Source organism: Triturus cristatus, chromosome 12 (assembly GCF_964204655.1).
Source record: "Triturus cristatus chromosome 12, aTriCri1.1, whole genome shotgun sequence".
NCBI classification, from domain to species: Eukaryota; Metazoa; Chordata; class Amphibia; order Caudata; family Salamandridae; genus Triturus; species Triturus cristatus.
Window position 1 is genome coordinate 606,409,266 of NC_140595.1, and position 23,627 is coordinate 606,432,892.

A 23,627-nucleotide genomic window follows, 5' to 3' on the forward strand; every position below is an offset into this window, starting at 1 on the left:
TTGCTTGCTGGATGTCTTTGCCCTTGCTTTGATTGTTTGTGGCTTAAAAGTTCTATGCTGTAACCATGTCGTATTAATTTTAATATCCTATTGTTTCTAGAGAGTACATGCCTTCATTATTCCTAAATATTTAAATGTCTTCCCTTCCTAATTTAGACCCAGATTCAGTAGATTTGCATGAGAGACTTTCGGCAAGGCTCCAAACAGAAAGAAAATAGGTTAGTTTTCAGGTGTTATATGTTGCTGAAGTGCTCTAATTGATTTAAGAATAAGGATACTGCGGCCCTGGACAGTTCCAGCTATAACAATGTGTCACCCGCATAAAGGGAGACCATGCATTTAGTAAGTTCTTCCATTATTTCCCAGTTGCAGAGTGCTCTTCAAATTTTCATTGCTAGATGTTCTACAACAAGGACAAACAGTGTAGGAAACAAAGGATATGCTTGCCTGTTACAACTCTCCTTCCACCACCTCTGCAAAATAATTCACCCAATCAGACTCAAGCTGTCTGGTCAGCTTTTCAACATCTAGGGCCACCAGTGCACATTCAAAATTATAAAAGTTCCTAGAGTGCATCATGTGTGAACGCGTACAGATGTATTGCAACCTGTAACAAACCCATATTGATCTTCATGTACCAGGGCACTTACAACCTTTTGTAATACATTGTCTGGGGTCTTGTGTAGACTGTTGGTGTCTGAATTGATCATTAGGAGAGATATATAAAATGCATGGTTTCTGGTATCTCAATCGGGTTTTGGGATCATATAAATTATACCTTTGCCCATGGTATCTAGTAGTCTTTCCAATTGTCTTGCCTCATTGAGAACCTACAGTAGATTCTCTGCCAGCTGGAATGCAAATGTTTGATACAGCTCTGTTGGAAAGCCATCACTTCAAGATGCTTTTCCTGTTGGCATTGACTGTATCTCCTCCTTCACTTCTCCTAGCTGAAGCTATATTTCCAGTTCCTCCCTCATATCCTTTGTTAATTTAGGAGGCCTTATATCATTCAGCTAGGACTATATTGAGGAATCCGTTCCGGTATATACGTTTTTATACAGGTGTTTTGAGTGCTGCTATAGGAGTTTTTTTAGTTTACAGTTTTTATTTTATTTTCTCTTCGTAGCATAACTTCTGGTGGATGCGACCACCAATAATTAGATCCCACATACCTTTGCAGATTCCCATCCACCACACTGGGACACTCCAATAAACAGTGAAAGTGTTAATTATCGGTTTTCCAGGATCACAGAGGAGCCAAATTGAGGGACCGAGGAGGGATCAGTTAGTCACAAAGCTCTAAGTGTTTGAGGGCTCATCCTGCCTCTATAATCCTTGTTCAAATAGGAGATGAAAGGGCTCCCAATTTAAGGAAGAGTTTAGATTTATTAGCTAGACCATGCTCTATTTTCTTGTGTCCCAAAAGTTGCCAAAGTTTACGCAACCAAAATTCATACATTGGCTGGACAGGTTCAGCTGTGTTTAGCTTCCACAAAGAAGTGAGAAATTCTGCTGTCAGTAGTTGAGTGAAGTGTGTAGAAGCCTTTTAATGGGGACAGTTGTTGGTATGGAGGAATATCTCATGTCATTGTTTGGCATCAAGTGTTATGTTGAGGTCTTTCTCCCATAGTGTGTGAAAGCTTGATTTGCTTATAGTTGTGGGGGAGGGGGGGTAAGAATATGGTAGATATTGTGAAACCAGATGCTTAGAGTATGTGAGCCATTGAAGGAATTTTTAAAAGTTGTGAGGGCCATGGTGGCACTTGCTTTGATGTAGATTTCTGTGTCCTAGTGCCTAATCCGGGTTAGTGATAGCGTTTGGGCTCAAGGATCCCATATTCACACTTGACCTTTTACAATGACGTTAGATCACTATCTGTGTAGAGTTCCTGGAAGCGAAAGCAGTTCTTTGACCTCCAAATCTGAAACACAAGAGTGAATGTGGCTGGTGTGAAGTCTGTGTTGTCTATGATGGGCATAAGATGGGAGGGAAGAAAAGTGAGACCCCTCCTGAGAGCAATAGAGTCCAAGACAGTGTTGCCCTAGTAACTGGGGAGACATATAGGAGCCAGCCTCTCATGCTTCTAGTGACCCAAGGCACTTTCCCCATCCATCTGGCTGCCAAGTTTTGGTTGCGTAGCACCACTGCTTGTCAACCTCTCCTCTCAGCCATTTGATCAGAAGTGTGGAGTTTTTGTTTATACCTGCTCATGTTATAAATGAACAGCCAATGAGGAGTTGAGAGCTAGAATTGGGGAGGTATTCACTGCTGTCTTAAATAACCAGGTTAGACGTTTGGCAGATTTGTCCCTCTCCCTATGAAAATGTTTGCTTTTACTCTTGTTCAGTGCAAGTTTGTTCATTCTATCCCACAACTCTCCTTGGGCCCTTTTAGCATCTACTATTTCAACCTTCACGAAGTAGGAAGTGAGCTGTTTTTGCTACTGAGCTATGTTGTTCCGATACAGCTCAATCTGTAGCTACCTTTTTATGCCATATCACTTGCCTATTGATTTCTCCCTTTAAACCACATTCATAGCGTCATTCATTTACTTTTTTTATCTGTGGATCACCAATAACCAAAGTATAAGTCTATTGGGGTCTGCAAGTATCGCTGAATTCATTTTTCAAGTGGGAATTGGGGTGTGTCTTTTACAACAGTCATATCTAACTAAAAGCTGGACGTAATATGCAATAATGCTCAGATACCTGTCGTTTTGGCATTATGTCAGTCATGACCAAAATGTGGAATGAGGTCCAGCCTACCAATTGTTTTGTTTAAATCGGTTAAGTGTTTTTTGAAAAAAATACAGAAACATGGTATATGTTGACATTTCAGTATTAATACCCTCCATACATACATCATTAGAGCATGCGAAAGAACATATGGCGATTAATCAGGTGAGGCAAGGTGCGTCCAGTAAGGGGCAGCATGTGCCTCAGTGAGCTCCAGTAGGAGCCCTTGTGTTGTCCTGTTGGCTAGGGTTCGTAGGGCACAGGAGCCCTCAACAATGCTTGTGTTATGATCGGAACTTGCTTCCCCCCCTCCAGCGTCTGAAAGAGGATGTCGCGCGCTGGCGGCGTTTGCCGCTTTCGCAGCTCGGCCGGGCGGCATTGTTTAAAATGATGTCGTTGCCGCGTTTCCTATACGCGTTGCAGAACACGATGGACCTCGTCCCAGCGCGCTACTTCCGCGAAGTGGAGAGTTTGCAGCGCCGCCTGTTCTGGGACGGGAGGCCACGTATTGCCCTGGCTAAGCTGACGCTCCCCTGGTATGATGGGGGGATTGCCCTCCCGGATATTAAACGGTATTATTGGGCCTCCCAGCTAGCTGCAATTAATCAGGGCCTATATGGGCCAGCCTTAAACCCGGCGTATGAAATGGATAGGATGCTACTTCCAGGTGGTGACTATAATCGAGCGCTCTACTCTAGCGCGCCCGACGCTCGCCTGACGGGCCCCACGCGTGTCATGGTGCGAGTGTGGCACGCGGCCAATGCTGCAATGGGGTGGAAGGACCGTTTGACCCGGGCGTCACCACTATACGCATCTGAGCGGTTGGGCTCCTTGTGGACCTCGAAGGGCTTTGAGAAGTGGGATTTAATAGGCATCAGCAGAGTGGGGGATCTCTGGACGAGGGGAGGATTTAAAACGTTCGAGATGCTGCAGACGGAATTTCAGTTGCAGGGCAGCGAGTACTTTCGGTACTTGCAGGTCCGGCATGCGCTGGGCTCCGTCTTTCCGGACGTTGCCTCCATCCCGGAGTGCTCCCCCCTGGAGGATAGAGTGCTGGATGGACACGTCCCTGACAGCACGATCTCACTGATCTACAAAAAACTGATCAACGATCGCTCAGACTTGCTGACTGCCCTTCGTGAGGCTTGGGTAGCCGATGGGCTGGAGCTGGACGACGAGGACTGGATCTCCGCGGTGGCCTCCCCGAAAGAGGTGGCCATACCGGCTCGCCTTCGTTTCGTCCAGCTCAAGATACTCCACAGGGTCTATATGACGGGGCCAAAGCTCCTGCATATGGGCTATGCTGAGGACGGTTTGTGTAAGCGTGGGTGTGGTGCGCTGGGGACTTTTCTGCATATCCTTTGGGAGTGCCCGCAAGTGGAGGGGTTCTGGCGAGGTGTGCATGAGGTGCTGCGAGTGGTCACGCATGTGGCGCTGTTGCCCGAAGCGAGGAGATGCCTGTTGAATGTGTGGGAGCCTACCGATTACTCGGTGCCGCAGACGTGGTGGGTGACTCTGGGGTATATGGTTGCCAAGCGTGATATTGCCCGGCTGTGGGGATCCCAGAACCCCCCGACAGTCTCGGCCTGGAAGGAACATATGGATTGGTGCATGTTTCGGGAAAAGGTGGTGTATGTGGCGAGAGGTAAGCCTGCGACATGGGTGAAAGTGTGGGGCCCCTGGAACGCCTACCGCGGGGGCATCTGTGCTCCACCCCTATTGCCTGATCCGTCGCCGGCCCCGTCCCCTTAGCCAACTCATCCCCCCGGTACCTGGGCATTGGGTGTCCCCAATCCTAGTTCTGATCTCTCCCCCCCCTCTTGAGATTCCTATGGATGGCTAGAATCCCCCCTCTAGGGGAGCACGTATTGCTATTCCGATTGAGGATTGCCTTGTGGGTTTGTTTGTGTTTGTTGTGCTTTAAACTTAAAATGGAACCGTATAATGGGGTCTGAATAGTGTGGCACGCAACGATGTTATCTCCTGTAAATGCTCGGCCGCAGCACCATGTGTTTTAGAAATGTATACTGTATGCTCCTTTTATTGCTAGCGGCCGGCCGGAAGGTTGTAGGCCCATACTTGTATAATTTTTTGAGTCTTGTAATAAACGGTTTAAAAAAAAAAAAAAAAAAAACAATGCTTCTGTTGGTTCCAGTGTGGGGTCTAAATCATGTGTGGTAGTTGTAGGTGTAAACTGGCACTGAAGTTATTAGCAATGGCGATCGTCAAAGGGGCAGTGTGTTGAAGGACAGTGGGAGCTGGGGAAATAATTCAGCCCAACTCCAGTCCCTCTGGTCCACCTTGTACCTCCTCCCGGCTCGCATTAAAGGTGAGGTAGTATGCACATTATCCCTCGAGTTGCCCATTGGACCCTGGAACCTCATGAGGGGCCAGTCTGATGCCTTGTCCACTGCGTGTGCTAGTTATGCGCTATCTTGAGGCGCTGTGCCTGATGCTTCTGCCTCGCCTATGATGGTTGAGTGGTCAGGTTCTGGGTGTCAGTCCTGTAGTCCTGTAGTATGGTGTCCCCATTGGCAGTAATTGGGGTTTTGCACAGTCCTAGGGTGTCTTCCCTGTGCACTGCACTACTTTCAGCTTGTGCCTATATCGATAGCAATCAACTCCATGCTAATGAAGGGGGAGCTCGGTCGACTTCCATCGCCTGGTGATTAGATGTTTGGCTATCAGTTGCCCTTGGTCAATAAATCGGGAGGTGACCCTCTGCCCCTTTCTTCTAGTGGTCCAGCCTACCACATGTGTTATGCATAATTGAGCGTCAGGGGTACTTGGTCAGTGAGCTCCCTTACTCACCATATATCAACACAGGCTAGGTTGCCCATAATTTCAGCCAAGGATGTTACCACGCTTAGGCTTTGAGTTACATCTTTGGGCATATTCTAGCTCCTAAAGTGTGTGTGTGGGAAGGGGTAGAGGAAGGGTGCAGGACCAGTGCCTCCTGCACTACCACCGTCACTCACTGAGTGGATTATGGTAGCCAGAGGAAACTACTCCTCATCTATCTTGTTAAGTATAAACAGAAATGTTTCTATTTACTATTCTTAACTCAACATCAACCTACCTTGATGATATAGTGGATGTAATTTTTTTGCAGCTTGATATTTTGACCTTGATATAGTGGTATAACATCATCCTTATTAAGTAAGCATGTAAATATTGTAACCAAATAATATATTTGTTGACAAGTGATATCCGTAAACCAGACAGACACTTTGCTTTCCTTCATGACGTGCTGTACTACCACAGTAAATAAATTCTCATTATCCTTAGAACTGGTCAACTCCCAGAAAACAAATGATTGTCCACAAGGGACAATAAACCAATTTTAGAATGTTTCTATTGTGCAATTCATTGCACCAGGACACAAAGTTACTTCTTGGTCTTCTTACCGAATTTTCTGGTTCTGCTTTGTGTCTGGATCCTGCGCTCTAACGGTGGCTATCCTCTGTCCCAATTTCAAGTCTTCAGCGGCTTCTACATTCATGATAGGTGGATCAAAGAATGGTGGCTCGTTGGCATCCTGTACCTTCACAATGACCGTGGCAGTGGAGGTCTGCAAACCAGGAACAAAGGGGACCTCGTTCTGGGCTATGATGTAAAGCACATGCTGTTTCTTCCTCTCGAAATCCAAACCCTGCAAACTCAAAGGGGTCAAGCTTGCATGAGATTATTTGGCCTGCTTCTGCAGGACAGCTTGGAGATGGGGAAGAACACAAAATGGCAGCTTGTGGAGTATAAAGTTGTGAGAGGTGCACATATTTAATAAAATGAATGTTTCACAATTTATCAAAGATTACAAATCAAGTAGGATTGGTGAATAATAACATAACTTGGCAAGGTATAGGTCAATACTCTACCTTTAATACACATATTTATATAAGCGTGAACGTAAGTATGTAAACTCCTACATTTAAGGAGAGGCTGGTTCCATTTTTAGAAGTAAGATTCTATATTTTAGTTGTTTTTGTTTTGATCAGTCCCTGGAAGCAGGTTTATCTTACAGGAATAGTTTATTTCACCTTCTTTATCTAGTCTGATTCAATGGAGAAGAACAAATGCACTATAAAACAATGTGCACTATATCAGCTTTGTAAAACCAAGAAGGAAATAAGTTACTTACCTGTAACCTTGGTTCTCCAGTTTTGGTAGCTTGATAAAGGTTGTTGCTATCTTTTATACTGTACCTTACAGTTTGTTTTTATTAGTCATCAGAGCAACTGTCTGCTTCAGTGGGGCTGACATAATTGAAAATGTTTGTAAGTCATTCGATAGGATCAGAAGGGATCGGGGAAAAAGCCAGGGAGTACTAATCCCTCAATGGAACACTTGTTATCACACAGAGTACGTCCGGCTGTATGTGAGAGACAGGAGGAAAGAAAGTAGAAATAGTATAATGTCAGAAGAAGGGGAGAAAATTCCTTCAGGACAAGAACCCTCACTCACCGTTGGGTGACATGCTTCATCATATGGGTTCCCTCCTCACACCGAGGTGTGGCCTACAGCTCCACGAGGGGAGGAGCTGAGGTGTTTTCTCAAAGATGAGCGTATGGATAGTGGTGACTGAGGGGCAGAGTGCAGAAAGTTTGTGAGTGAATAAAAAGTGTCTTTCTGGATCCACTAAATCTTTATTGGGTGGTCGCAGGGATACAGTTAAAAAGCAAGAGGATTAGGGATTAGGCCAATATATCCCTACAGAAAGGTCAACATGTTTCTGCCATTGGTTGCTCCCCTAAAGAGACCCGGAGGCATTCATCGGGACCCTAAATTGATAGTCACTCTGCATAAGTGAAAATAATGTAAATATACTGGCCACCACAGGAACTGGGCGGTCAGGTGTTCAATGACCCAATTCACTTCAAATGGGTTCATCTACTGTGGAAAAATTAAACAACATATAAAAAATGCAAAGACATTACACAGGCTGTGCTCAATTTACTTGGTATAAGTTACGCTAACCTAAAATGCGATATACCAAACAAACTCTCCATGCTTTTGAACTGTCTTAATGTGCCCAACTGTGAAGAACACAGAGCACAGTGTCTACTAACGTGCATACAATATAATGAATCCTTTCATCATAACAACCCATAAATATTTGTAGGAAAAAACAATTCTGTTCTTTCCTTTTTAGAAAAAACATGATTCATGGTTTGGTCTACATGAGACCGGTGGGATCATGTTAAACAGCTTTTATTGTGCAATCCTTTTTATGTGGGATTTGTATTTATTTATTTATTTAACTTATATGGCGCAACAGCTACCCAACAGGGTTTCCCGGCGCCATTTTGTGTGTGTGTATATCTGTCCCCACCATCCAGGGGCTGATGAGTGCTACACATCTCTGGTCCCACGTCAAACTGTATGGCAGTTGTGTGGCCGCACAACCAGGTCTACATCTGAACACAAGGACAGGTGCTGGAGCAAGACTGTCATTGGGGTTGCCTGCTGCGTGTATAAGCAGGGTACCTCCCGTAAGGCTATCGTGTAGGCTACAGCTACGTGGGGAGTTATGGGCCAAGCTGTGAACTGGGTTGACGAGACCGTCACACAAACTCACAGCATGAGATCTAAAAGCGCACTGGTGTCAGAAAGACAACATTTCTGATGCGATCTGGGTTCGTAGCGCTTACGGGACAGGTGACCGTAGTGCATGGTGTCAGCGTTAAGTGCTAGCGTAAGTGCTATCGAAGCTTCCAGACAGAATTACTGATGAAATCTGGGTCCGCCATACTTACGGGACAAGTAACCGCAGAGCACTGTCCTTTCTACTACATCGTTTGGGAAGAATGGATTCAAAACAATTGGTTCGTTTAAATGAAATTCTGATGGCACCGTGGGAAGGAATTTTGGATTTGTTCTTTTACTCAATCACTCCTGAAATACCTAAAAGGTTCTTGAATGGTGAACGCTTGCATTTCCCTTACTCTCCTTGCCAATGTTAGTCTTAATAAAAGCGCTATTTTCCAAAAAAGAAATGTTTCTGCATTATGAAGAGGTTCAATGGGGGCATGGCTAAGGCAGCCAGCATGGCGAACGCAAGCTAACATTTCTTCTGTCGGGAACCCAATGTAAGCATTCATAAATGAGCCTTCGTGGCCCATTACTGCCTTCTACATACTCCGCACCTTCTCTGTAGGCCTGAAGCCATAAACCAGAGCCCAGACTAGTAGCCCTCGTGAAAGAGACGCCCCGGAGGAAGCCCTTGCACCAGTGGAGGGCGGAAAATGCAGGCGGTAGCGCAAGCCTGGGGCCGCAACCTCATCATCGTCGTACAGAGTTTGTGAAGCCCAGGCACAAGGCAGCGGCTGTGGATGAGGAGCCATCGGGGTCAGGCTGGAGAAGTACTGGGAGGGCCTCGGGACTGAGTGCCTCCGCGACGAGAACACAGGAGACGACACGCCACACAACAGGGCAGTGTACTGCGATGCAGCGGGAAACAGGCACATCACCCCGGCGTCCCGTTGCTGGTGTCACACTGCAGGGCAGTGGAGGCCACCACTCAGACACTTTAACCTACACTAACTAGGCCCCGGTAACGTGAGGCTGAGCGGCGAGATTACTGGGAGGCCGCCATTGCTGCAAGCGGCTCCCAGATGACTGGGAGGCATTTAAATTTGTATGTAGTGCTACTGAATGTACTGGACCTGAGCCTGTATTCCAAATACCGTAAAGCACTGAGAAATATGCCTCTCCTCCTTGGGTGAATTGGGGATCTGAAGACATTCACCGTACACAACTGTGGTTTCTAGGCGGTTAGACTAAGGCGGACGTTCACAGAGAGGTGATGCTGCAATACTACAGCACGTGAAGCGGCACTGGGGTTGCTTTGCTCTGAACTGGGCAGTCTGAGGCGAGGTAGGAGAGAAGCGAATTAGCCAATAAACGGCACTCAACATGGGCTGCCACGAGGCGCTTACTCCGCGGGTCGCTCGTGGACCGGTGAGCTCGCCACTGGCTCAGTACGCTGAGCAAGCACAATCGATCAGCAATTATTACGGTGATCCTCCCTCAGGCGGCTAGCATTCCATCCCCCCTTTTCAACGATGAACGACTTGCAAAGTCCTGAGGCCGTCGGAGACCGACGCACTGGGTGATGCCTGACACCCGAGTTGATACCCCTGGAATACCATGACCTTCCCAGCTAATAGCACTGCCCACAAGGTACCCATGCCTACACACCACAATAGTAAAACTGACTCTGCACTGTGCATGGAACTCCACTCTGTATGAACAACAGACACAGCATTTATGGCTCCATTGTCCGGCCAACACACAACGCGACAACAATAAAAACACATACCACTATGTGCGGTGAGTGATGCTTGACAGTGTTTAAAGGGGGCTTCGCAATTTGACAGTCGGGCACTATCCTTGTGTCCCTCCTGAGTGGATCCAAGCCCTCGGGGCGGTCCAATCCCCTACACTAAATGCTGGCAAGCTGGCCCCTGCCGCGATAACGCCACTGCATTATTCCATGACAGAGAGATCTATAAGAATGGGCCGACATCGTGCAAGTGACCTCCGACTGGACAAGAGCGATCACAGGATGACATGGATAACGTTGGAGCAGTTGCTCCCCCACCTTCCTTCGGGGACAAACTGGACTCGGTCCTAGCAGCAGTAGAAAAACTTGGCAATGCACTGGAATCCACGAGGGCCTCACTCGAGACCAAGAAAGACGCAATTACATCGGACCTAATGCTACTCCATGCTGACCACCTCAAACTTGCGGAGAAAGTACACGATGCTAAACAATCTATTGCACTAATTCAACTGAAGAACTGTGATATGGATGCCACGTTATGTTTACTGACAGACCGGGTGGACCTACTGGAACTTAAAGTAGAAGATGCAGAAGGTAGATCACAGAGTAATAACGTGCGAGTGGTGGGTTTGCCGGAGAGTCCTGAAGGTTCTGATGCAGTCACATATGTTGAATAATGGATGCAGCAGTTACTACCTCAAGACGCACTTTCACAATATTTCACAGTTGAGCGTGCACATCGGGTACCAGCCCGCATCATCAGACTGGGGGCCAACCCCAGTTCTTTCTATTCCGTGTGCTGCATTATAGGGACAGAGACACTATCTTGAAGGAGGCACGGCAACTCCATAAAATGAAATTTGACAGCGCCACGATTATGTCCTTCCCAGATTATGCAGTGGGGGTACAGAGGCAGAGCAATTCCTTCCTCGCAGTTAAGCGCCAGCTGCACAAACTCAACATCAAATACTATCTTCTGTTCCCAGTGCATCTACATATTGCAATGGAAGGGAAACCCCACTTTTTGGACTGCCCTGAAATGGTCTGGGACTGGCTGGAATCCAGTGGATGCACGACAAATGCTGGACCATAACGCGAGGTGCCTGATATAGAACAACTGCTTCAGGAACGACGACAGGCACTGTGAACTGCGATGTCGATGGGAGACCAGGATCAACAATCAGGATTGGATAAAAAATCTGTCCACTTAGTGATGATGGTTCGTTGGCTAGAGTCCCTTCCAGAACTGACTTCACTCCCCTTCCGGATGTAACACCTCAGACATCCGACGAAATTATGTGACAACTGCCATGACCCCTGAACATGCTTTGCGCCTCAAATGTTGTTTCTGCCTCTGTCCAGAGCCACTGTCCATGCTGAGCCCTACCAGTTTTGTCTACCCTTACAGGTATGTGACATGTGCAACTACTAATTGTAGTGATGACTCCAGTTACACTCCAGCATTTGGACTTGAATTAGATGTGTGGGTCAATTGGTCTATATATAGGTACAATATTGGTCCCTGGAAATATATTTATACCATGGCGGGGTAAGCATCTATTGGCACCTTGCTTACCCCCATTAGGTAACTACCTAACTGACTTTCCTTGAGAGAGATTATTATTTGTTTGGGTGGGCACAAGTTGTGCTCCTGGTCTTTTGGAATTTGCAATTTTGCATTTGTTGTTGGTTGTTAGTATGTATTTGACTGTTAGTTATGACCCATGTCCTCTTCCGACACTATCACTCATGTTACATAATATCTACTCCATGCCAAAATCTCACACGTTTGCTTTTGGGGCGATACCACGAGCGGGATGGGCATCTTAACAGACTACTTTACTTTACGTTACCATAATCCCCTGGAATGTGCGGGGTCTGCACACCCTGTCCCGTCGCTACTCTATGCCTATTTGAAGCTACACTCAGTACAGGTGGTACTGTTGCAAGAAACACACCTTACACGAACAGAAGTCAATAGACTGCAGAGATGGTGGAGGGGTCAGATCTATGCCACAGCCTATTCCAGCTATGCTCGTGGAGCATTACTGTAGGTTAGACCCGGCACCCCATTTGTAGCAGAGGACTCGAGCATAGACCCCGAGGGTCATAACGTATTGGTGCGAGGCAGATGGGACGGCGGCCCTGTATTACTGGAATCCAGCTATGCACCAAACATAGACCAGTCTCCTTTTTTCCAAACGCTCTCACAAACTCTTTCCCGCTGGAATGACCTACTGTGGTTACTTGGAGGAGACTTTAATAGTGTACTGAACACCACGCTTGACTGCTCCTTTCCTATGCTACCTCACACACTTGCCACCTCTAACGCCCACATGCTGACTAACTGGCTGGCTGAAACAGTTGCACCTGGCAGATGCATGGTGACAACGCAACCCAGCGGTGAAAGTTTACTCCCTTTATTCTGCACCTCACAAACTACATACCCGCATCGACAGGCTGGTAACGACCCACTTCCTACTCCCTTCTATAACAGAAGTAGACTATTTACGACGTACACACTCTGATCATAATCCCCAACACTTATTTTTTCAATTGGAGACCGTGGTTCCCTCTATTCCCACTAGGAGATTTCAGCCAACCCTCTTGGAGGACCCTCTTTTCGAGACTCACTGAATGCAACGATTGATGACTATTTCCAACATAACACAGGTCCGACTTCCAATAACTTAATTGAATGGGATGCATTCAAAGGGACACTGCGGGAACATTGTTTGGGCACGCAGAGCAATGAGACACACACACAGGATATCACTAATATAGAACACAAACCCTTAAGTTTGGAGACTAGGGCAGTGGATGGCTTGGACAAAGCGACTCCACTCGCTGACTAGAGACATGAACATGATGTGTTGTTAGAACGCCTGCGCTGCCTCAATTATGCCGCACACTCAGCACGCACACTTGCTAGAGCAGATAAAGTGGGGCGTTTGCTGGTATGGCTGATCCATCAAGACCAGCCACACGGACCCATGACCGCACTACGCTCAAGTACGGGTTCCCTACTTTACACCCAAATCGGCATACATGGTGAACTGACCAACCACTACACTAAAGTCTATCAATCGAATACTGACCGACACCCTGACAAATATAGATCATTTTTCACTGACATTAACATACCCAGTATCCCTGAAGCTGTGCAACTGGAACCCAACGAGCCTATCACTTTGACTGAAGTCCGTAATGCCATCAAAGCATTAGCCAATGGTAAAACTCTAGTACCGGACAGGCTACCATCTGAATTTAACAAGACATATAGTGCACAACTTGCCCCACACCTATTAAGAATATATAACGATGCCTTTTCCTTGGGCACGCTCTTGGATTTCCAGAGAGCAGCTACTGTAATACCCAAACCCAATAAGAACCCTGAACTCGCTGGCTCTTATCACCTGCTAACGTTTCTTAATACTGACTATAAGGTATTAGCAAAAACTTTTGCTGAACAATTGGCTCACTTGGTCCATGCCAACCAGAACGGATTTGTGCCCCCAAGTAACATTTTGTTGAACTTGCGCTGTTTTTATTTAGAATCCTGAAATGCACCTCCACTATCTGGCCTCGAGCTGGATGCCTGATGTTGGACCTCGACAAGGCCTTACTCCCTACAGTGGGATTATTTATTTGCTGCATTAACCCAAAACGGTTTTGGCACTCGATTCCTTGGACTGGTAAGGCTGTTATATGCTAACCTGCTGATTAGAGTCAAAATCGGACTTATTTCTGCAGATATCCCCATACATAGAGGCACGAGACAGTGATGTCTGCTATCGCCGCTATTGCTTTCATTGGCTATTGAACCGCTGTTGTTACTGCTACATCACTGGGCAGCTTCCTGGGGTATCACGATGAGTGATGGCCTACATGTAGTCTTTTTGTATGCTGATGACATGCTGCTATACATAGAGGACACTGCACACCCCAGAGCAATTCGCAGACATTTCTTACCTGAGGGTTAACTGGGAGAAGTCTTGCAGCGTTCCCCTACTCCCAAGTATAACTAATCCTGGCTTGAGGATAGAACGAATACGGCTGGACTGGCAACACCACAATTTTAGGTATTTAGGCGTACAGGTCTATCACACCACGTCAGATCTATTTGATGACAACATTAACAGAGTGGTTGCAGCGCTGCGTGCACTGATGTCATTTTGGCACACAATGCAGTTAGCGGTCAAGTCTGAGGTTTTACTTGGAACAACTCCAGACTGCTGAAACTATCGGCCCCCATGAACAATGGAGGCTTAGCAGCCCGCAGTTTGAGCACTATTATTTAGCTGCTCAAATGCAGAGGGTTGAACATTGGCTATCAGGACAATATTCATTCAACTCTGCCACGACCAGACCTGGATGGTCCTTGTTTGAAATAACGCACCTATTCCACCCTTGCACGAAAGCACAGCCGACAGAGCCCCTAATATTACAGGTGGGACATAGATGCTATACTGCAGGTGCGTACGCATCACTAGACATTTCATCCCTTATGCTCCAGGACTGGCACTACTGGGCACTCCCAGGACTGCGCGACAACATCAACAGAATCGGCGGTATGGCACACAGCAGGCATACACACCCTAGGCTACCTCAATAGGGATGGTAGATTGGCAACAAATGAGACACTGATAACTGAGGATGGATTACCCCCGGGTCATTACCTACTTTACCAGTCATTGATAGTCATGCTACGACATCACTGGGGGGAAAACAACCCTGGAGCACCCAATACACCTCACAGAACAATATTTACAGGTCATGGGGAGTGGCAGACACCTCACACGCTGGCTCACTGACTCTCTGCGTTTACACACCGCCCCTGATCTCCACCAGTTGCAACAGCAATGGGAAGCAGTTCTGTCCCTCCCCTGCACTCAGAGGGAATGGCCTTCACTTCTGGGGGGCCCACAGCATGTCCCACGCAATGCTTGCTTCAAATGTATAAATTTTTACATAATACATAGGGCTTATCTTACTCCTAATATCAATAGGTACTATCAGAGAACAGATGCTACATGCCCACGTTGCCTATGTGCTGATGCAGACTTATTACACATGCTATGGGCTTGTCCGTCGCTACACACATACTGGAGTGGCGTCACAACAGCCTTATCTGATTGCACTGAGCGCCCAGACCTACATCATTGAGAAACATGCCTGCTTGGCTTGGGTCGCATAAGCAAAAAACATAGAATCACCTCCCATTTTCTAGACTTGGGGTTCATTGTTGCGAAGCATCTTATATCTAGAAGATGGAAATCTCCCACACCCCCAACACTTGCGACATGGCAGAGCTCAATAAACAACTGGGCGCAAGCTGAAAGTGTGGACACTCTTGAGCTGTAGAAATATCCCACCGCCACATATGGGACACTACCCTCCTTGCCTTACATGGTACCCACACAGAAGAAGCGACAGGGACGGCTGACGCCTGGTCTGCAGACCAGGTATGATCATCACTGAGAAAGACTGGGACCGCCCTCTTTACTTCGCTGCTCACTAGTATGCTGCCCCCTGTCCCCGGCTAGACCCTTCTTATCTTGCAGACACACCACCACTACGCACAGCCCATAGCAGTGTGTGAGGCACCCCCAACGGCACTGTAGTAACTAGACGTCGATGTCTATATAATTTAGGGTTTAATAGGTTTTATGGTTCAATGTTTAAAGAAAAGCTAATTTCTGTGTACTGTTTTAAATGATGCAAAAATAACAATTGATGGACAGAATGCAGAACAATGTCATACATTCACCTCAGTACAGAGATCTGGGTCTAAATCCATCGTTTTTTTGCTCACCATGCCATTCCAGTTTGGACCCAGCCAGATATATAAATCAGTCTTAACCCTGCGCCCAATGGGAACAGTCCAGCCCAAACTGCCAGGCCAGGTCCTCCCTGGACTGGAAACAAGCCTCCAAGGACCGGTTTCGGTCTTTCAGCCCTCATCAGCCTTGATCAGCCAGGCTAGCTAGAAACCGTTCCTAGGATGCTTGTTTCCGCTCCAGGGAGGACCTGGTTTAGCAGTTCGGGCTGGACTGTTCTCACAAGGAACAAGGTCAAGACTGATTTGCACATGGCTGGGTCCAAACTGGAATGGCATGGTGAGCAAAAAAACGATGGATTTAGGTCCAGATCTCTGTAATGGGGTGAATGTATGACATTGTTCTGCATTCTGTCCATCAATTGTTCTTTTTTGGATTTGTCAGCCCGAGTGGGACGGGTATGCCCAGACGTGGACCCCGTGCTCTCCATGCCACTGGAGTCAAGCTATCCTGGCTGATGAGGGCTGAAACTGGGGTGGTGTAGGGAGCAAAAGAATGATGAATTAAACCCAGATCATTATGACTGGCGGTGAATGTTTGCATTGTCCAGCATTCTGTCCATCAATTGTTTCTTTTGCATACTGTTTTAAATGACCAATACTCAAATGAGGAACTGCCAGTGGAAGGACTAACAGTAATAATTATACGTGCCCAATGCAAAAACGTTTTCCTTCCTCAATGTGTATTACCCTCTCTTCTAGCTAAAGAACATACCTCTGCATAAGTTGGAACATGTTGGAAACATACCTTACATTGATTTCTCTCATTATGTACTGCAGTTAGGCTACTTTATACTCCATGTAATGTTGTGTGTCATATAGCCCAACACAATGATATTCACTGTATTGTACGATTGAAAACTGTTTGTACTGTATGGCGAATAAACTACCAACAACAAAAGAAAATGTAAACTTAAAGAAAAAAAATATGTTGAAAAACAAGTAAATGTTACTCAATAAACAGATTTAATAATAAAAAAAAAAATAGTGGCTTCAAATGTGCTTTTCATAACAGTAAGAGTACTGTTTTCAATGCCAGAGAGGAGAAGAATGATTTATTGGAGGATAAACTCTAAAAAGTCCAATGATGAGTCTGTTAGACCATAAGTGAGTATGTTGTAGAAGATCATCTGAAATGGGATATAGCCTCCAAATGTACTTTAATAGAAGCATGAGCGAGACCTGTCTGCGCCAGATTTAACATGTTTGGTTTTACTCTTCTGGGGTAGACGTTATGAGATGTATTATTGACCTTTGACAACAGAGACAAAAATGCTTTTGTTTGAAACTATAAATTCTGTTTGTACTATCCCCTTTGGCTAACATTTCTTTACATCCCTTTGGGATGTTCAAATGTGCAAATTCATGTATTCAGGAAATAAGCTGACACGTATAAGGATTTTTGATCCAGCTGAAGTTCTTGGCCTTGGTTCATAATTAGTAGATGAGGAATTGGTTGTAGTTGGATGTGATGTTTTTCTTATAGGAGAAGTAGCTATCTGAACCAATGCTGCCTTGGCAATTGTGGAACAGTAATGCATGGTTCCCTCTTCATTTGCTGAGAAACCTCGGCAGTAGAGGTATCAGGGGAAAAGCATAGGCAAAGATCCCTGACCATGATATAAAAAATGCATTTCCCCATGAACCCGGTTGTGGATGGCAGCTAGCGTAATACCGGCATTTCCGATTTTGAGGAGTCAAAAAAAGGTCTAGATTTGGTTTGCCCAAAAGCATTCCTTCCAGGAACTCTTGGCTGATTTGCCATTTGTGGCAACTGTTCCTCAGTCTACTTAATTTGTCTGTTATACCACTGTCTTCTAGGTACATGTTATGCTTTGAGTGTTATCTGCTGTTGTATCGACCATTCCCATATTTTTGGGCCTCTTGAGACAGTGCTAGAGACTTGGTGCCATCCGGTTTGTTGCTGTAATGCATAGTTGTGGTGTTGTCTGTGCATAAGAGTACCGCAGACACTTTTGTTTTTGGGAGGAACGCCTTCAAACATAGCACTATGGCTTTGAGTTCCAGGAGATTTATATGCAAACTTGGTTGATACGACTCCCATTTACTGCTAATTTCCAAATCTTGCAGATGAATTTATTTCTGTATTATAAATGGGTCCACATGAGATTTTCATCCCCAGCCTTCTAGGGAAGCATCTACTTTAATTACAAAATCCCGGACCTGAGGCATGAAAGTCAAGCCTGTTGATAGGTTTGTCTCTTGTGTCCACTATGAAAGTCCTGTTCCCATCTTTGAAGTGATGTGAATTATATCATTGAAAGACCCTTGAGTTTTGATCCATTGACTGTCTAGGTCCCCTTGAAATTGTTGCATTTGAAGGCAGGAAAATGGTACTAAAGGAATGCATGAAGATATCATTTCTACTAATAGGGATCTGACTAGGCAAACTGAAATGTACTTTTTCCTTTGTAATGCACTTGCCAATTGTATTAAGTTGACTTGCCTTTCTCTCATTGGAAAATGCCATGTCTTCTAGGGTAGCATCCAAAGAATGTTATTTGTCAGGATGCCCAAAGGACTGATTTTTGTGGGTTCAGAGTAAGTCCTAATTTGCTGAAAAGACTTGGACATGCCTAGTTTGACTTTTTGAAGTCTGATGAGAAGGCGCCTTTACTATCCAATCGTCTAGGTATGGAAAGACTTAGGTGTTCTCTCGGTCTTAGAAATGCAGTTACTAAAGTGAGGCATTCCGTAAAAATACGGGGAGCTGATTATAGTCCTAATGGAAGAACTTTGAACTGATAATGGCTGCCGGCTACTACAGATGGTTTGGGTGAATTCGAATATGGAAATAGGCATTCTGGAGATCTAATGTTGCCATATAATCACCATGATTTAGAAGTTATAGAATGTTTTGAATCGTAACCATGCTAAATATCTGTTTCCTTAACTATTTGTTTGGGTTTTATAAATTTAGTATGGGGGTCTCCATTCCCCTGTCTTTTTTCCTATCAAGAACAAACAGGAGTAGAAACCCCTTCCTTTCTGGTTGCAAGGGACTTGTTCTATAGCTCCTTGGCAGCACGTGGCTAGGATTTCTGATGACAAAGGGTGACGAGGCCTTTGAGATGCCTTTTGAGGTGACTTTGGGCAGTTTTTGAATGAATTCCAATGTATGACCGTAGGTAATTCGGTCTAAAACCCAACAATCTGTTGTTATTAATGATCTCCATTCTGTAGGTAATGTGAAATCTTTCATCTGAGAAATGACAGAGAAGACTGTTTTGTAGCCGGTGCCTTAACTTGGTCACTGTCATGTTCCTGAGTCTTTATCCCTGTGGCTGTGTGTAAGCTGTTGGTGTGGTTGTCTCTGCAAGTATTGAGGCAGAAACTGTTGAGTAGGTTGGTATGTTTGATATCTATATGGCTGATAACTACCCTAGAAGAGAATTGCCATCTTCCTCTTGATCCATGAAAGAGCAATCTTCTGTATTGCAGAATACCCAAATATTTCACGGTATCAATATCAGTTTTTATTGCTTGTAAAGTTTCTTTAACATGCTTTCTGAAAAGAGCTTCACCATCAGAGGGTAGACGTAGGATCTTATTTTATACCTCAAGTCTGAAAGAGGAAGCTTTTAGCCACCCTTGCCTCCATAAAACGGCTGCTTCTACTAGTTGCCTGACATCCATGGAAGCAATGTCCATAGCACAATCGATTACTTTCATGAAGCTCCTTCTCCTTCTTGCAGTATTTCTTTGCCTCTAATCTAATTTGGCAGACGGTCAATGTATGGTCCTATATCTGACACCATCTGCCAGTCATAGAGAGCAAGTATTGCTAACAAATTTGCAGCTCTCACTGTGATCGCTTATATAGTTAAAAAATGTTTTCCAATATTATCTAAGCGGGGTCGTGGCTCGGCCGAGATCCGTTTCGCTGCGGAGCGGCAGCAGCTTTTATTTGGGCATATGGATAGGCGCACCTTGCTACACGGATGCGGGAGAGCAGGTAGCGGACTTTTTTACATTTTTCTGCTGTTTTTCGCCCTGCTACTCCCGCGTCTTGAATACTTCAGTAGATACCATTGCGGGCGCCATTTTCTGTCTGCCGCGAGCCGCGGTAGTCACTGGCGGCCGTTTTGAAGTGTGTCAAAGTGTTTTGGGGTGCTTTGACTTACCTGGCCATTTTTCTGATGCACTGATAATGGAGTGGTAACTATACACTCCCTGGGAATGACATACTGTGCACCTTTCTCCTCTCAGTGCCAACATTAATGCTGAAAATGACATAAGGAGTACTGTGGATTTATTTTCTGACTTTCTATACCCTTATTTCCTGTATCTTAAGTGTCAGCACAGGAGGGTGATACAGAGCATAATTAAAGAATTATATGTGCCTCCCTCTGGGATCTCTGTTGTTGCTTTTCATTGACTCTTCTAACATGCTAACATTGGAGTCTTTTCTTTTTACCTACGTTTATGGAGCCTCCATCTTCCTCCAACCAAAGAGTTGCCTCTGCTAGTATGTCTTTAATTCGTAAAGACTCCACCACTGCTGCGTCTAAGCGCCAAAAGGAAGAGCATGGGTCTCCCTCAAAATCCCCACTGCCTATAACACTGGAGGATCTCATGGAGGAGCTAAAGCATTCAAAGTCCTTTGTAGTGGACACCAACGCTACCCTTCAGAGACTAGAGGAGAAATGGTTGAATTTAGAGTCAAGAGTTGCGGTGGTGCAGCAGAGGATTAGTGATACTCAGAATGTGATCCCTAAGGTGGATTCTTTGTCTAAAGAAATAGTTCTTCTTTAACAGCAAACTGAAGACTTGGAAAATCGCAATAGGCGCACCAACCTTAGGCTTTATGGCATTCCTGAAGGAGAGGAGGGCTCAGACATGATCGCCTTTCTTAAACTACACATTCCTAAGCTAGTTGGCCTTAAGTAGGGTACTATTCTCAATTTACAATGTGCACATCGTATTGGTCCTAGACTCAGGGGCTTCCCCTCCTGCTCGTCAGTCAGCCGCCCCAGAGGGATTATTGTTCTTTTCCTGGAATACACAGAATCATTGATGCTCCTGTCTGTAGCACAACAGAGGAAGCAGATGTTATGGGCCGGTCACAGAGTTTTTCTCTCACAAGATGTGGCTTGTGCCACCGCCGCTCGTCGTAAGGAATTTCTTTCCTTCCGCCCTGCTCGCCGTTCCATGAATGCCTTGTTCATCCCTTTTTTTTTTAAAGTCACCTATAAGGAACAGACCCATTCTTTTGACTGCCCTGAAGATTTAAGACGGGTCATTTCTCATCACAAGGGAGAAGAAATGGACTTTGGGAAAACCTGAATATTGACTCTTCTAACATGTTTTTGTTTCTCATTTTGCTTAACTATTTAAAATTTACAGGTTCAGATGTTCTCTTATGTTTTGATTCGCCTGTTTCTTCTATTAATGTTACATGTTAATTCCCATATAATATCATCCCCTATCATTTTTGTGGTTTTCCCCTGCAGATACATCTTGTCAGTACGGACTCCCCTTCTTGCTGTTCTCTCCTCATTGTGTCTTCCCTCCTACTTCTATTGCGTATAGTACTTCATATATTGGTAAGTGATCTTCCTTCCTCAATGCTTATACGTTTGTTATATTTGTTCTCATTGCACTTCTCTCGTTGAGTTACTCTACTTATCTTATATCGCTGGCTGCCGCTCTATAGTCTACTATATTCTTTTTCCTCTACTTATTTATTGGTCTTTGTCGTTTATCACTGATTTTGTTGATTCTCATCTGTCTTTCTTTCGCGGTTCCTCGCCTTCCCATGTCAATTTCTTTAATCTTTTCATTCTGGCAATATGTTCTGGTTATTTTGACTGGAGTCTTCTGACTTCTTGGCAACCTTTTTTTCTCTATCGCTTCTCTCTTTTCTTCTCCTTTCCTCTTCTTTCCTTTCTTTTTTCAGTTTTTCTCTTTATTTTCCGACTCCCTTCAATATTTAATCTCTGATCATTTTCATATCTTTTTTCTTTTCTCTGTTCTTTACTATTTCACTGTTCCCTTTTTTCATTTGATTTATTGCAGAATATCCTACTTGTTGGTTCCATAATTTTCAATTGTTCAATTTTCAGTTTTATCAATTTTACAATGCTCATGGTGTTACTTAATGTTTTATCTCCACCATTATGACTGATAACGTTCGCATAATATCCTGGAATGTGAAGGGCCCGCGTAACCCTGTCAAGAAACCAAGGGTAACTTACCCATCTATCCAGATTACACTGCAAAATTGCGATGCTTCAAGACACTTACCTTACCGAAAAGAATATTAACTCACTTAAAAAACAATGGGTCAGCCACATTTATTTCTCCCCAGCTAAATGAATGGTGTGGTGACACTATTTCATAAACTCTCTCTCTGATTATAGAGAATGAAGAGAAAGATGCTGATGGCAGATGACTTATTTACATGTCACTATTAATTGTTCCCCTATTTCTCTTCTTAACATTTATAGCCCCACTGGGGTTGACTCACAGTTTTGGCTGTCCATGTCCCACACTCTTCAATCCTGTCATGGTTCTAACCTCCTGGTGGGTGGTGATTGCAATCAGGTCATGGATCCCTTCACTGATGGGACATCTACTGCAAAGTACATTCCCAATAAAATGCAAAAAACGTTTATCAACACTATTCATTCCAGAGGTTTGGTAGATGCCAGGAGAATATATAACCCGGACAGTTTAGAATTTACTTTCTATTCAACCACTCACACTTCTAAGTCTAGAATTGATTACATTTTCTTAAGTCTCATCATATTCCCAATTTAATTCACGCTGAAATTGGGTCCATACTTATTTCTGATCATGCCCCAGTTTTTATTAATTTGGATTTCCCTTCGGAGCCCTCCAAACCCCGCAGATGGCGATTCAATAACTACTTACTCAAAGACTCCACTTTTATTGGGGGCTTTAAAGATTTTGTGTCCGAATTTTTCTTTCTTAATGGCAATCCCAATATCCCCTTCCACACCATGTGGGACGCTTTCAAGGCGACTGCCAGAGGTTTCATCATTGACTACGTTGCCGTAACAAAACAAAACCTCTTAAGGAATCAGCTTCCTTACTATCCTTCATTAAGCAGCTTGAGCATTCCTATTTTTCCTCTAAGAATGATGATACTTTCAGGAAATTATTCCAAGCCAAATTGAATTTTAACAGGAAATCAACGGAAGAAGCCTCTGGGGTGTTATTTAAAATTAATTCTACATTTTATGGAGGCCATAATAGAGCTGGCAAACTGCTTGCTAACTATTGGAAGGTCAAGTCTCAAAGATCCAAAATAATTCATATCATTGATGATAAAGGCGTTAATCATTTTAAAAACGAGGAGATAATAAATTGTTTTATGGATTTTTCTAAGACCATCTATACCCCCGAAACTTCTCCTTCTGACACTGAATTGGAGTCATTTTTTTAATCATTACCACCTCGCCCTTCTTCTTTTCCCGATTGCTCTTTACTAGAAAAAGATTTGTCCCTTTCTGAACTTAAGTGAGCCCTAGCTCAGTTACCTAAAGATAAGGCCCCTAGCCCTGATGGGTTAACCGCTGAATTCTATTCCTGCTTTTCACAGGCTCTTCTCCCTTACCTGCTATCTCTATTTCAACATTTTATCTCGCATAAGGAGGCTCGAGGCTCATTTCTTGAAGCCATGATCTGTTTAATTCCAAAGAAAGATAAAGATCCATCTTCCTGTGCTAATTACCGTCCTATCTCTTTAATTAACTTGGATTGCAAGATTTTTGCTAAGGT

At 44.7% G+C, this 23,627-nt stretch overlaps 1 protein-coding gene across 1 annotated transcript in view; it reads right to left on the minus strand.

The window, feature by feature from the left end:
- Positions 1-23,627, minus strand: part of LOC146776371 (blastomere cadherin-like) — a 562,924-nt gene that overhangs the window by 205,823 nt on the left and 333,474 nt on the right. The window contains exon 10 of the mRNA XM_085639655.1: positions 6,147-6,391. Coding sequence (XP_085495781.1) covers positions 6,147-6,391 — 245 coding nt within the window. The remainder of the gene's footprint in view (positions 1-6,146; positions 6,392-23,627) is intronic.